The 15,773-nt window shown below is 38.4% G+C and overlaps 1 protein-coding gene across 2 annotated transcripts in view; it reads right to left on the reverse strand.

Annotated features, from left to right (window-relative positions):
* wdr13 (WD repeat domain 13) overlaps nt 1-15,773 on the reverse strand; it is a 55,847-nt gene that overhangs the window by 35,201 nt on the left and 4,873 nt on the right. For both annotated transcript variants that reach the window (XM_028813587.2, XM_028813586.2), the window contains exons 3-4: nt 15,343-15,583; nt 3,804-3,913 (exon numbers count right to left, since the gene is read on the reverse strand). In XM_028813587.2, coding sequence (XP_028669420.1) covers nt 3,804-3,913; nt 15,343-15,583 — 351 coding nt within the window. The remainder of the gene's footprint in view (nt 1-3,803; nt 3,914-15,342; nt 15,584-15,773) is intronic.

Raw genomic sequence — 15,773 nt, forward strand, 5'->3', positions numbered from 1 at the left:
CTATGAAGTCAGTAGATGGATTGGGAGAACATGGGGGGTCATGAGGTCGCTGGAAAGGGGTGTGTGGTGCTCCCGATATCTATGCAAAAGGACGAAGGTCCAAGTCTTTAGAGTCCTGGGGCCTCAAGTATAAACGGTGCATACGCACAAAAATGTTGCGTAAGCCCATTTCCATGCTCAAAACGTGATTTATAAAACCTAAACTTGGCGTAAAGCCACGCACATTTTCACGGTAGCTCCAACCCTGGCATACGCAAGTTCTCCACTCGGTTTTGAAAACTGGCGGCACTCAGCATCAAAGCAGTGCTACTGTTCCAGTGTGGTTTCCCCTTCTTTTTTAGATCCACATACACTGAAATTAACCGCATATTGTTCATTAATTTAAGGCATCGGATTGTAATTAACCTGTAACAATATAATGGTCCACGGAATGGCCGAACTATTCCAAATACCATAGCTGCTTTAGCGTTGTTACTCTCACTGCACCTTCTTCTTCTACTTTCAGCTGCTGCCGTTAGGGGTTGCCACAGCGGATCATCTTTTTCCATATTACTCTCACTGCACCATTCGGAGCAGCTGATCGGAAGGAGAATTATCGGTATACAGCATCAAGCACACACTGCGTCAACCATGCTGCCTATTTGAACTGCTCTCGGCGCAACAAGCATCTTGCATGAGGCAGTCTCTGGACAGGGTACCAGCTCGTCACTATCACTGCGCCACCATGTTCCCATGTTTAATAACATGTTTAATTCCTATCATCATGAAAATGATATCAAGTATACATATCAGTATTTTAATTATTCAGAGACCTGTAATATCACGAATGTAATGGATTCTGTGTCCTGTTGGAGGAAGAGAAAGCCGGTTTAAGAAGCACGTAGTGATTCACACACATAGAGCACATAGAAGAACATACAAAACAAAGCATTTAACGTGCTACTTTAGTTACGATGGTATTTGAGAAACTAGTAAATTAAATGATTTAAAGATGAAGTTTATGATGTTCCACTTTAATGACAAAATAAACTACGTGATTGAAGTGGAAATTTCGAGATTAAAGTTGGCATTTCGAGCTTTTTCTCACTGTGTCCCTATTTTTTTTCTTTTCTCTGTACCCTAATAAGCTTTCATATGACACTCAGATGGTGGGCTACGACTCACCTTTTCACAGCGACTTTGATATCTGACCGCTACTTTTTTATTTCGGGCACTGTGCAAATTTGTGAACTTGAGCTTTCGAGTTTCTTGGACGCTCTAGGTCACTCAATTAACTTCCTTTTGTTGTTTATATCACTGTTTAAACCAGCAAATAGTAAGTTTTTCTGTGCCTCCACTTGGTATTCGCTGAAATTCTTCTATTTTCCCCATACTTTTGCCATTGTCTTTTCACAGAAGGCTGAGCTTAAGGGCTATTTATATTGATTTGCATATTCAAAGAGGTGTAATTTTGGGAGGAGTTGGGGCGGGACAGCAGGCACGTGCACGTGCGTTACTTTTCACGCTGACCGGGATTTATGTAGCGGAAGAACGTGAAAGTCGCCATACACACAGATTTATGCATCTGGATTTTTTTGTGCTTTTGTCTGTATGTCATGTTATAGTGTGAATTCTATGCACGGCATTATATATGAGGCCCCTGGTGCTTCCTGTCTTGCTATATGGTTGCGAGACATGGACGCTATCCAGTGACCTGAGACGAAGACTGGACTCCTTTGGTACCGTGTCTCTCCGGAAAATCCTTGGGTACCGTTGGTTTGACTTTGTGTCGAATGAGCAGTTGCTCATGGAGTCCCGAATAAGGCACATTACCTGCATTGTCTGGGAGTGTCAGTTACAGCACTATGGCCATGTGGCACGTTTCCCAGAGGGTGATCCAGCTCATAAGATCCTCATTGTTGGGGACCCGAGTGGCTGGACCAGGCCAAGGGGTCGCCCACTTAACACCTGGCTGTGGCAGATAGAGGGTCATTTCCGGAGGGTGGGACTGGATCGCGTGTCTGCCTGGGGGGTTGCAAACCGGGATCCCAAGTTGTTTCGTCGTGTAGTGGGTGCGGCAACACACTGTACCAGTGCACGCTCCCCAACTTGACTTGGTGTGACTTGAAGCAAATATCTTAGCTATGTAGTTGAACATGGTAAGATGAAGCCAAAATTGACTACAATTATTGCCTCTAACAAATGTCCCTGGTGGAAAACAAAGAGGCATGTATTTTTAGGTTGGAGTAGAGTTCTCATTTCATATGAAAGGTTGGGACTACTGACAGACCTTACTTAGAAGAATGCTCTGAACATTGTAGTGTGGTTTCATATAGCAGAAGCTGTGTTAGAAATGCCTGACTTTGAAACTTCCTTTATTTTCCAGATGAATGAATCGGACATAGAAATAGAAGTAAGCAAGGAGTATCCCATAATGTGCTTGAGCTGATAACTGCTGAACAGGGAAATGAAATACATGTCTATGGAGACAGAGAAGCTCTAGCTGTAACTTAACTAAGGTATTATGTATACCTAATGCGTTTCTATGGTGAACAGCCAACCAAAAGAAGGGTAGTAACAGGTGGCTCCTTGAATATCAGCATTTAAGATTTTAGATGGAGCACTTAAAAGAGACTTTTCATTTTAATGCCATTACTCTTTCTTTGGTTTTTAACCTCAAAGCAAGGCAGAGCTGGGATAGACCACAACCTGGTTTTTCAAGCACATGCCACTATCACTAACGCTCGATTATCTTTGCGGTCATTACACATAAACACTTCAGCCTGCTGATGAGGCTGGGCTGGATGTTGGACAGAATCACCATTCCATTCATTCACACACCTAATGCTGTGTTCATTTGCTCTGGTTAAGTGGACATGTGGTTAACATGAGTTGCTCACATTATCTTGAGCATTATGGTTCCAAAAACAGACCATAAAACGGCTGGAAAGGCCAAATAAAAGATCAAAAGGCCATTCCTTTGAATCTGAAATTTAAAAGTGATAAAGCAAAGGAAAACAGATTTACTAAACACTATTTAATGAAAGGATAATGTCTTATTAGTGATCTATTTTAATGACTAATGTTATCAGAATAATTTTGCCAATTTCAGTGTGCTTTAGTGTTATTTGGAGAAAAATCTTGGTCATTATTTGTGGCTAGGGAACACTTAAAAAATTAGTCCAATTAAATTAATGGTAGTTACATATTTGCATTAAAAGTGTCACTTTAGGAATGTCTTTTCATGAATGGATTAGTTTTGCGAGGTAGGGAAGTCCATAAACATAAGCATCACTATTTATGTTACCACTTTACTGACTAAATATTGAATACTAAATATTGTCTAATATTTACTCAATAACTGTGTCAAGCTGGGAAAATTTGAAGGAAAAATTAAATAATGTCACACTTGCATTTTAGCACAAAGGAGAAAATAACCTAGAATGGGGCTAAAGTCCACTATGGGGAGTATTCACTGATGAACACACAAATTTCTGGGTTGTGAAAGGACAAAAACAGAGTCCTAAATAACAACCTTTGAAAACACAGGAGAAATGTGACTCCTCCGGTGCCACCTCAGTCTCTTAGTTCTGAGCTTGCACTACTAACTATTGTGCCACCGAGCAAGCATCACTTGTACACAAGTTCAAATTGAAATCACCTCTTAAAATTAAATACAAAAGAAAAAATACAAGCAAAAATGACAATTAACATTAGTAGATGCAGAGAAAAGTTCTTAACAAAAGTATGGAACATTTTTGACAAATGCTAGCTACTTCACATAAAAAATATACATGGATGAGTCATTTTTGCTCTTTACTTACCTGTCATCATATGCAGCTCTATTTAATTGAGCCTGGAACTGGTAAGAGCCTCGACTAACAGACCGACGATGCCCACGAGCCCCTTGTGCCCGAGGGTCGTCTTCAAAATCCTTTAAGACAAAACACAATTAACAGAAAAGGGTTGAAACATTTTGTTTTACAAAAAAAAAAAAAAGATATGTGTTAATGCACTACTATGGTAGTTTATAAAACAAAAAATACTGTTATTATTTCACACAATTATTATCCTTTTTAAGATGTTGTCTGCTGTTGTGTAACATTGTGTACACATATGCTCTGGCTGTTTGGTGATAGCTAGTGAGGAAGACGTTCTTGCACAGTGTGCAATCAAATAAAAAAGAACTGAATAACAGTTATAGGTATACATTTTATCCTGCATGTGCTGAGAGATTAAATTTAACCTGCAGGCACCAAATGACTTTCAAAGTCAGCCCAAATTTCAGCTTCATCAACCATTATTTCATGTGAAATATGAGAGGGTTTGCGATGCCCAAATGGATCTTACAACTGGGTTATCATACAATTGGAAGAATGTCTGTCATGTCAAATATTCAGTCAACTATCTTGTAGTGTGTACAGTCTCACAACCTGATTTTCTGAGGTTGTTATAAAGTTTCATTGTACATTAATAATAGGGTACATTGGGTATTAATGTTGTCAACCTCATTTTCATATTTTTGATTTCAAAAATATATTTTATAGCAACACACATACACAACTAAACGGCCAATGACAAAATCATCTTTACTGGAAGAATGAAATAAACAAACAATGGTAAATTACATACTCTAATTCTCTCTGTTAAATAGACAGGCTGTATTACCCATGCCTCAGCCATCCGCATGATCAGTTACACCTTTTTCTTTTCTTTGTATTTTCAGAGTACAGTGCAGGAACAGTAAGGAACACTGCTCTTTTCTTTGTTGACATTTTGAAGGGTTTCTGAACATTGTGTTTTTCTGAATGTGTAAAACTGTCACTCAGGGCCATTTACACATATAGTCTGAGCACCCACGCCATGGCATGTCAATTGGGTGTGAATGTGCTCATACAATTTGAAAACACACACGACTGACAACTCTATCATACAGCATCATTAGCCTCTAGACCAGGCATGTCAAACTCACTACCATTGCTGGGCCGCTTCGACTTCCATACGTGTGTCAGCGGGCCGCACTGTAACAAATACTATTATACAAAGTTACTGTAGCTTTCTTTCCAATACTGAAAACTTTAAAAAATGTAACACTTAAAGTTTATAGTTTAAAGAAAAGCAATTTATTTCCATATAATCTCCGTACAACAGCATACAATTAGAGTCTTAGCCTCTTAGCTAGGTCCTTATATAGGAGTCTTACAGTCTGAGATCTATTTCTTTTGTCCTGACACTTGGCATCTCTTGTTAGTAACCAGTTCGTCAATATCAGGCTTGAAATCTTGTGCAGCTGCAACTTTTATGAGGAATGAAAGGTGCTCGACAGTAAGTCTTGAGCAATGTGGGGTTTTGGTAGCTTTTATTAACGAAAACAATTGCTCACAAAAGTAAATGCTTCTGAACATAGACAGTACTCTTGATGCCAACTTACGAATCTACACATACAAGGGTCGCAGGTAAACATACAAACCTGGCACACCAACTTCATTGTATTTTGCCTTCAGAATTAGTACTGGGCGGTATACCGGTTCATACCGAAAACCGTTTTTTATTTTTTTTATGATATGGATTTTTCTTATACCGCAACACCGGTTTAAATTGCCTAAACGACGTTCGGAACATGGCGCAGCGGGAAACTGTTTAAGTGGGGACCTTTTTCACTGCTACACCGCTAAACACAGATTTGTTGCACTAGGGCTCTTTTTCACTGCTACACCACCAAATAGTGGGCGGTAGCATAGGTATTCTGCGCGGTGAAAATGGACAGAGAGCATTCTGAAACTGAACTAAAAGTAAAGTTGAACATGTGATGAACAGAACAACTTTTGCCGAAAAAAAGGAGTCACATCCGTCGCCTGGATATACTTTAGTTTTAAAAAGTCAGATGTGTAAATACTGTTTCTATACTACTGGATAATACTGCAAGCGAAGTTGTACTTGTTTTTGTACTTACTAGTGTATGTTTTGCTTGTATTCATTCTGTGATGTGCTATCGACTTGTTCAGAGATGGGCGCAACTCTGAATGGATGGCATAATTAAACATGTATAACGAAGATATTTTTAAAGTTTTGAACACTCCGTCGGCTAAGTTAATAACTAGTTTTAATTTCACAAAGACGTTTATCGTGTGGTGATTGGTAATTATCGTGTGGTTTTGGTAGAGAGCAGGAATATCATGAAGTGAATGGATTCTATGCGGTGATTGCTGCCGGCGCCTGCTCTTAGTGCGGAGAAAGTCAGTTTAAGAAGCGTAGTGATTAATGACTGGGTCGGGGAACACTTAACACAAAGTATTTGATGTGCTGCATTAACTTGTGACGGGGTTTGAGAAAATCTAGTAAATTAAACATTGATTTTAGGATGAAGTTTAGTTTACAACATTCTACTTTAATTATAAAATAAACTGAGAATAAAGTAGAAATGTCGATTTTAATCTTGACATAGTCAACATGTCGAATTTATTCTCGACATATAGTTTGTTTTTTTCTTCCGTGTCCAAATTTTTTTTTCTTCACAGTGGCCCTAATGTGCTTCCATAGGGCTATACCACAAACAGCATTATAAATGCAAGTTGCAGTTTTTATTATTTATGTATATAGCTTAGCTTGAAGCAAGGTCCATATTAATGCAGTTTGCCTAAATGATGGTACAGTTGGTAAGATGTCATGACATTGTCATCACCAAGATTGCACTTGTTTTATTTTATTTTAATTTGGTGAATACTGTGTAATGCACCTGGGCTTCAAGCCTTGAAGTAATGGTGCAACTATCAGTAATACTATTATGTATTTTATTGTTATTATTTATTAGTTTAAATATTATGCAGTTTAATGATGGTAAAATTGTTTAAAAAGTCACTTTAACGTGTCAGTGGACAGAGACTGTTAATATTAACAGAAAGTGTAGTTGGTTTACAAAAAATATTTACTATTTATTCCTTTTCCAAGACGTGTTCAGTGCAATCCAACTTTTGACAAACACCTCTGGATATTTCACTAAGTCTAAATGCCTCTTTGGATGGTTGAAAATATGTTGTCAAAATCATAGTTTAAGCTTTTGCAAAATTTGTTCAATTAAAGGTTCTATATTTTGACTGCATCTGTCATGCAATGTGATTCCTTCTCTTTAGTGCCACCCCCTTGAAAACTATCACTTTATGGGGCCATGCAAACCTGGATTAATACTTGTGTGCACATTAAAATGTCTTTTTGTACGATGTACAATTCTCATAACAGTCTAATAGGTTATTCTTAGCCAGTCTACTGCAGTAATTGCAGTGGAAAATGTGGTTAACATCCACTCATGCATGGGGAAAAAAATACCGTCTAATACCGTGAAACCGGCAGAATTTAGAAAAATTCTGTGATATAGAATTTTGGTCATACCGCCCACCTCTATTCAGAATAGAATCTGACTGCAGTTCAATCAATTCCATTTGGATATTCTCAGGCGCATTCTCAACGTTGTAAGAGTATGGTGACGTAAACAGCGCAAAGTCCTGTTCGTGTGAACTGAAATCACGAAAATGCTCACTGAATTCATTGGTCAGTAATTCAAGTTGGAAAACATTACTACTCGTGATGGTCAGTTCTGCAGCCCAGTCAGTAGTGTAGCCTGCCAGCCTAGCACTTCAGTTGCGACGTCGCGGCTCATTAACTTTGGTCAAGGCTCGTTTTTTAGGGCGGGGGGAGGTGTTTGGTGTTTTATGGGGGTTCAGTGTCATGCCTAGGGTATCAAGGAGCTGACGCCGCAGCTGCAACTATACTAGCAGATGACGTTTCTGGTACCGTAATGCCATAAGAAAACGCACTTTTGACAGAAGACAGAAGTAAGAAAAGTCAATAAGTAACGCCAAAGATGCAGAATGATTCAATCACAAATGATAGTAATCATTTTGTACAAGTTTAGTGCTAACTAGGATCTGTGATGCGGGCCGCACAGATTTCTGTTGCGGGCCGCATGTGGCCCGTAAGCCGCGTGTTTGACCTGCATGCTCTAGACCACAACTTCAAAAAAAAACAAATAAATAAATAACACAATATATGCCTATCATAACTTTTTCTTTTTTTAGGTTTATATTATCAGTCTAGTTTTAATCCAGCTATTTGCTATAGATATTTGAGACAGTGTGATTTGGTGGGAGAGTGGCTAGTGTTCCTGCTACAGATCTTTGGGGGCTTGCATTTGAGGATGGAAAAAGGAAATGGGTGTTACTTACTTCAAGCACATGAATTACTACATGTATTTATAAAACACAAGTAAATTAGCAGATTTGGCTGTGTTTCTGGTCAGCTTCCTGAAGGACTTAAATGGACTTAAGATTCAATAACAAATATTGTCCAGTAAAATGTTCAGTTTTTCATACAAAACAGGAAAAAGTAATGCAAAACCACAACATTCTTTGTAACACATTTTTTTTTCAAGTAATGAGTAATGTAACTAAGTTATCTTTAAAAGTAACACTCCCCAACACTGTTGGCACCTGACTTGCTTCAATATTGTAGTGACACAGATATGAACTACCATTCATGTAGCAGCTTAGTGCCAAGACTGGACAGGAAAATGACAGCGCAATCTGGGTATACAAGTAAGGACTGGCAGCTGGCCCAATGCCGAACTATGAGCAGCCAGAACAAACCAATGAGCAAAGAAAAGAGGTTGGGGAGAGAGACAGAGAAACAGAAGGGGGAACTGCGTCCTCTGGATCACAGAAAAGGCAGAGAGCGACATCGTGAGAGAGTGGACAAGTAAAGAGACTCGATTTCGTCCTCCATGTAATAACGGCCCTAATAAGAACTAGTGGCAGCCAGTGCAGCTCAGTAAATGCCAAAAAAATGATTCAATTTCTTTAGAATCAGTTCTGTTCCACATCATTCCTGCATGAACCACCCTAATAAACAGTTCTTATTTAACTATATTATCTAACACGTTTTCCTTTTTTAACTGTGAAGAAATCACTACAACACTTTGTCATACTTTACAAGGATCAGCCACAATATTAATACCACCTGTCTAATATTGTGTGGGCTCACCTCGTGCTGTCAAAACAGCACTGACCAGTCAAAGCATGAACTCCACAAGAGGTCTAAAGGTGCCCTGTGGTATGTGACATCAAGACATCAGCAGTAGATACCATAAGTCCTAGCAATTGAAAGTTGGGGCCTCCATGTATCAGACTTCTTTTTCTAGCACATCCCACAGAGGCTCGACCAGACTAAGATCTAGGGAATTTGGAGGCGGAGTCAACAACATGTACTAATTGTCAAACTCCTCAAACAACTCCTGAACCATTTTGCAATGTAGCAAGGTGGGTTATACTCCTGAAAGAGGCCACTGCCATCAGGGAGTACCATTGCAATGATGGGGTATACATGGTCTGCAACAATCTTTAGGTAGGTGGCATGTGTTACAGTAAAATCCACATGAATACAAGAAACTAAGGTTTCTGAGCAGAATATTGCCAAGAGCATCACACTGCCTCCCTGCTGCTATCTCTTCCCCAGATAAACAACATATATGCACCCATCCATCACCATGATCTAAAAGAAAACAATTCATCAGACTAGTCACCTTCTTCCATTGCTACATAGTCCAGTTCTGATGGTCATGTGGTCCATTGCAAATACTCTTGCCAGTGGAAGGGGGTCAGCACTCTGACTGATCTGCGGCAACACAGCCCCACACACAGCAAGCTGCAATACACTGTGTGCTTGGACACCTTTCTCTCATGTAGCAAGCATGAAGTTTTTTAGAAATTTGTGCTACAACAGCTTTTCTGTGGTATCACATTAGACTGGCTTACCCCTTCACTCTCACACATCGATAAGACTTGGGCACCCATGACCATGTCATGGCTCACCAGTTGTTCTTCCTTAAACCACTTTTAGTAGATACTAACCACCACATACCTGGAACACAACACCTACCATTTAAAAGATACTCTGACCCAGTCATTTAGCCATCACAATTTGGTCCTTGTTAAAGATGCTCAGATCCTCCCTGCTTCCAAAACATCATCTTCAAGAACTGACTGTTCAATTGCTGCCTAAATATTTCCCATCCCTTGACAGATGTCATTACAATGAGTTAATCAATGTTATTCACTTCACCTGTCAGTGGTTTTAATGTTGTTCCTGACTAGTGTATACTCCACTATTACAATACTATTTTGTCAGTTTTGCCTTTATGTAAAGTATCTTCGCGGTCTTCCATGTTAGCCCCACAGTCATCTAGTAAGTATCATTCACAAATCAAGTCTCCAGTATTTTTGCAATGATTATAAACCATTCTGATTTCTGTGAACTTTCCTTTACTGCATATGGGTTTTAACATTTTCTTCAATTCCTGTAATTTAAAGGAATACTCCACCCAAATATGGTATTTTTAAATGTTACTTACTCTATGCAATTTGTAGTAAAGTTTGAGAAAATTTTTAATCTCATGCTTTCATGCAGAATAACAGAAAACAGTTCGAGTCAGTTGCAGTGTGCTGATTTGGTCTTAGTACGCCTTAACAGTAACGAGAGTAACTTTCAGATTTAGCTTTGTTGCAGTGTGTCTCAAAGCTTTGGATTAGCAGTGGACCAAGACTAAAACTAAATACAGTTGCAGTGTGCTTCTTGGAATCAGAGTAGGGGAACAAAGTTGTGTGCTAACTTAGACCACCTCGTAAGCAGATTAAACAGACTTAGTATGGTGGGTAATGTTACATAATTTATTCTGCAATCATCAGACAAATTATACTAATATGCCATCAAAACATATGGAAACTAAATTTTATGTTTATATTTTGACTAAAGTATAGTGTGATACTGAATTAAATATATTTATCTTAATGAAACAGAAAAATATAAATTAACACACATTTAAACATTAATCTTCAACAATGCATGAAGTGGAAACAAACAGGCACTGGCTCTTGGTCCTCCTCCCGATACTGTATGTAGAAAATTTTGCATGATTTCTTAATCAAGTGTTTGGGTCCCCCTGGGAATTTTGATCACAATGATATACTGTACATACATTAGATCGGACAGCTTGGGGACTGTGAGTAACCTTCAAGGTCAAAGCAGGGGTGGCTGGTACACCACATCACACCAAAAACGGAATAAAGCCAGTACACAGTACAAGACTTCAGTAGGAAGATGCAGAGTCTGTGTCGTTAATTAAGAAGTTGCTCAGCCACATTGTTCGGAAAGCGAATATTGAAAGATATTGCCAGTTTTTTCCATGTTGTATTACTTCCAAGTGTCCTGGAGAATCTATGAGGGTGCCTCTCAGCTCTGCTATCTCTCACAATATTTATTACATAGAGTTTTGTGCTCTACACTGAACACTGAGCTGCAGTGAGACATTCATTACGAATACTGTCAATCCTCTGTTCAGGTATTTTATATGCTTTACCAAGTGTTGGATTAATTTGGGCATGAGGAGAGGCTGGGTGCATAATGACTGACAACTCTTCTGTTATGTACATAATTAGGAAACAGAGAATTATGTACAGAGTTACAGTAAGAATTATGCTTAACAAATAATTCTATAGCATATACAGTACCTCTTGTTATCATTACTTTTCATATGAAGATTTCAGGGCCTTTTCACACACTTGAAGTGAATAATATTTAAAAAAATTGACCTCTGGCCCACAAATAAGAAGAACACAATTTTATGGGTCTATTTTGGATCCTAAAATTCTCGGCTCATTCATGAGTATATACGGTAGTTAAAAATATGCAATGGAACTGCATGAAAAATACAAATCAATGTGCCTGTCTATATTTTCAATACAGTAACTACTTCCCGCAGGGCAAAAGAATGCATCACCTTTTCTGGCATTTCTATACTAACCTTGAGTTAGTGAATGTGCCTTCAAAACTCTGCCATCCAAAAGGGGAATAATGCTGCTAGATTTCAAGCCCCTCATGTATAATGTCGTGCGTAGAATTCACACTAAAAGATGGCGTACAGAAAAAAAACAGAAATGTGCATACGCACAAAAAAATTCAGATACATAAAATTGTGCATAAGTAAAGCTCCACACACTTCCCCTTTATAAATCCCAATAAACGTGAATTTTAATGCACATGCACACGCCTTCAGCCTCACCCTGACTCCTCCAAGAATTTCACATATTTGAATATACAAATCAATATAATGCGAATGTGAAGTGGATGTACTATTCAGTGAAGTGGAGGCACGGAAAAATGTACAATTTGGTGGCTTAGGCAGTGGTATAAACAACAGGAGGAAATTCGTGGAGTGGTACTCAAATGTTCAAGTTCAGAAAGACACACAGTGCCCAAAATAAAAAACAAGGTGGTCCGATGTCAAAGCCGACATGAAAAGGCAAGTGTCTGAGTGTCATACACAAGCATATTAGGGCCACAGAGAAGGAAAAAAAAATTGGGACACAGTGAAGAAAAAAAGGTCTATGTCAAGACGACTTTAATCTAATCATGTATTCTGTCATTAAAGTAGAATGTTGTAAACTTCAGCTTAAAATCGGTGTTTAATTTACTACCGTTTCTCAAATCCCAACGTAACTAAAGAAGCACGTTAAATGCTTTGTATTCTGTGTGTTCCCTGACCCAGTTGTTAATCGCTACATGCTTCTTACACGGGCTTTTTTTTGTGCCGACAGCAGCAGTGATCGTCACACAGAACACATAACATTCATGATATTACAGCTCTCTGAACATTTTAGAATGTATAATTGCTATCATTTTCATGAAGAAATGCATTAAAGCATGTATTAAACATGCTGGGGCAAATGAGGCAGCTGTAGCGATGAGCTGGTGCCCTGTCCAAGGATTGTCGATCCTGCCTCACACGATCCTGGATGGAATAATTTATTCAATTAGTACTGTCTCTGTCAAACATACCAACTCCCAATTTCTGTCCTTCCGTTTTCTTTCTCCATGTAAAAAATTGTCAAACAATAAGCGTCTGTAATAAATGTGAAAACTGTAAGCTAAGAACAGTGATTCTTCAAAACTTTAAAATGAAACTTATGCATGTTTAGATATTCCATCCATTCATCCATCCAGGGTTGCACCAGTCCCAGCAAGCACAGAGTGCAAGGCAAAAACAATCCCAGAGTGCAAGGCAAGAACAATCCCTGGACGAGGTGCCAGCTCGTCGCTACCACTGCACAATTATTAACAGTATACATTACTTAAATGAAGGTAACAATTTATCTGTAAAATGTAATATACATACTGTACTTTAATGCATTTCATCATAAAAATTACATCAAGTATACATCCTAGTATTCTAACAGCACACAGCTCCATGAGAATAGTTCTTGGAAATCTAAATCAACTTAAAAGCCAGTCATAATCATCTATATGATCTGAATTCCTTTATTGTCATTGTATGGTACAATGAGATTCAATATGCGACTCCTCCATAAACTGATTTTCCGAGAAAATGATAAATAATAATAAGATAAAAACCAATGAAAAATATACAGTATGAAAGCATAATACAATATACATGTACATATACTGCAGATAGTGCAAATGGTTCATAAAGTGGCTCAGGTTGCGCAAAATTACAGTTGTAGTGCAAGTTTACAGTAATGTAATTCTAATTTTAAAACATTTCTACCGGGAGCGCCTGCTGAACTGATTGAGTGTGTTTATAGCTCTTGGGATGAAACTGTTTCTGAGCCACGAGGTCCGTGCAGGAAAGGCTCTGAAGTGTTTGCCTGTTTGGAGAAGTTCAAATAGACTGTGGCATGGGTGAGTGGAGTCCATGGAGATGCTGGTAGATTTCATGAGGCAGCTTGTGCTATAAATATCATCCAGGGCTGGAAGCTGTATCCCGATAATGCTCTACGCTCTCGGCACAACTCACTGTACAGCTTTCTGATCAGCTGCTCTGCAGCTGTAATACCACAAACACATACAGTGGGTTAAAATCCTGTTAGTGGTGCACTGACAGTAACAACGCTAAAGCAGCTACGGTATTTAGAATCATTTGGCCATTCTGTGCACCATTATATTGTTACAGAATGATTACAATCAAGTGCCTTAAATTTTAGATGATATACAATTCATTTCAGTGTATTTGATATGGCCTGCATCCCGAATGTGAATCTAAAAAAGAAAGGGTGCTGCCAGTTTGCAGAAAAGAGCAGAAACGTGCATACATATGATGTAAGGCTGCCAAGAAAATGTCCGTGGCTTTACACCAAGTTCAGTTTTTATACATCTCCGAGTCAGCGTGGAAACGGGTGTAAGCAACATTTTCCTGCGTATGCACCATTTATACATGAGGCCCCAGGCACTTACAAAGCTAATGGATAAACTCAGAATTAATAATAAAAAAGATGCCTCTGCTGTTAAGAGACAGTTCAAAATGTATATCTTCTTTGTTTTTCAGAGTAGTATATATTAAGATGCAAATCAACCAGCATACTGAGAGGTATTTACTAAAGAGTAAAAAGATTCAATTAATCAATATATTTGTACAAAATACACAAAGAAATTTAATAAAAATAAAAACAATATCAAAAGATCTCTCCCTAAACATCCAGGTTCCTTACCAGTTTACCTTAACCATATTAACCTTCAAAAAAAATTAATTGACTTCAGTTTATTTTTCTACAGTGCTCTTCACTCAGTGCAGGCTCAGAGCAGTGTAACTTTTTCACAAGCAAATACAAATTTTAAGGATTACTAACTACATAATTGCCTACATAAATAGGTGCTGTTTAGTTTAAGATACAGTGAAACAAAACAGTCTGAAACCGATTAATATAAATGGATCCTAGCAAAATATTTCCTTTAACATGATCATTAAACTATACTACTTTAAAATGATTGATGTTCTAACAAACAAGATGAAGCATCTCAGACATTGTGCTACTTAAACTTATACATCAACAAATAGGTACACATCAGCATTTCATCAGTAACATAATCTCAAACCCACATAATTTAATTCACTGTCACTAATACCAGATACAAGGCAGGAACCAACCATCACACTCACATTTTAAATTCTTTCCATCAACCGTATGACATCCCTATCATTTCTATAGTTTAGAATGCTGGCCTTCCTTTCTTTGCTTCAGACACACTAAAAATACACCGTATCTAAGAGAAATCTGTTCAATGGTTATATGTCAGGAAGTGGCAACTCAATATTAAAACTGCAAGCTTTATGTGAAGGCGCCAACGCATAGGTGGCTTAAATGTATCCATTGTAGACTGGAGAAAGGAAACTGGCATTCAAACAAAGTCATGCACTGAGGGTACATTTAACCGACACACAAGATTCATAAAATTTGGTCAATGTGCTTCCCAATGGTAGTCACAAATTGCTAACAATCATTGAAATTAATTTTATGGCCTCACCTCCATGCGGTCAAGTGTTGTTCGAGAGCTACGCACACTGTTCGAATATGCGGCTCTAAAACTGCTCTGCTCTGACAAAGGTCCGTAACGCTGTGAAAGCAACTGGCTCCTGAGTCTCAAGTACTGCTTTCGCAGAAGTGGATCAAATCCGGCCTTGGCATTTTCCCGGAGAAGCTGGCTGCGCCGTCGAATATACTGTGTTCTAAATTGTGGAAAGTTTGGTGTTCTGTAAGCGTTGTACCTGCAGACAAAAGACAAATACATGCACGTTATAATTATTACAACACTGCAATATTATCTAATGTCACCTGTCTATTAATCACACCAGAAAACAGAATATGGCTTCTGGACAGGTGTTTTCCCAAATTCAAGTAAGAACGTCTAAGGTGAGAGTACATGTACTTTAATTATACCAAATGTAAACAAGTCAG

Source organism: Erpetoichthys calabaricus, chromosome 11 (genome assembly GCF_900747795.2).
Source record: "Erpetoichthys calabaricus chromosome 11, fErpCal1.3, whole genome shotgun sequence".
In the NCBI taxonomy this organism is placed as follows: Eukaryota; Metazoa; Chordata; class Cladistia; order Polypteriformes; family Polypteridae; genus Erpetoichthys; species Erpetoichthys calabaricus.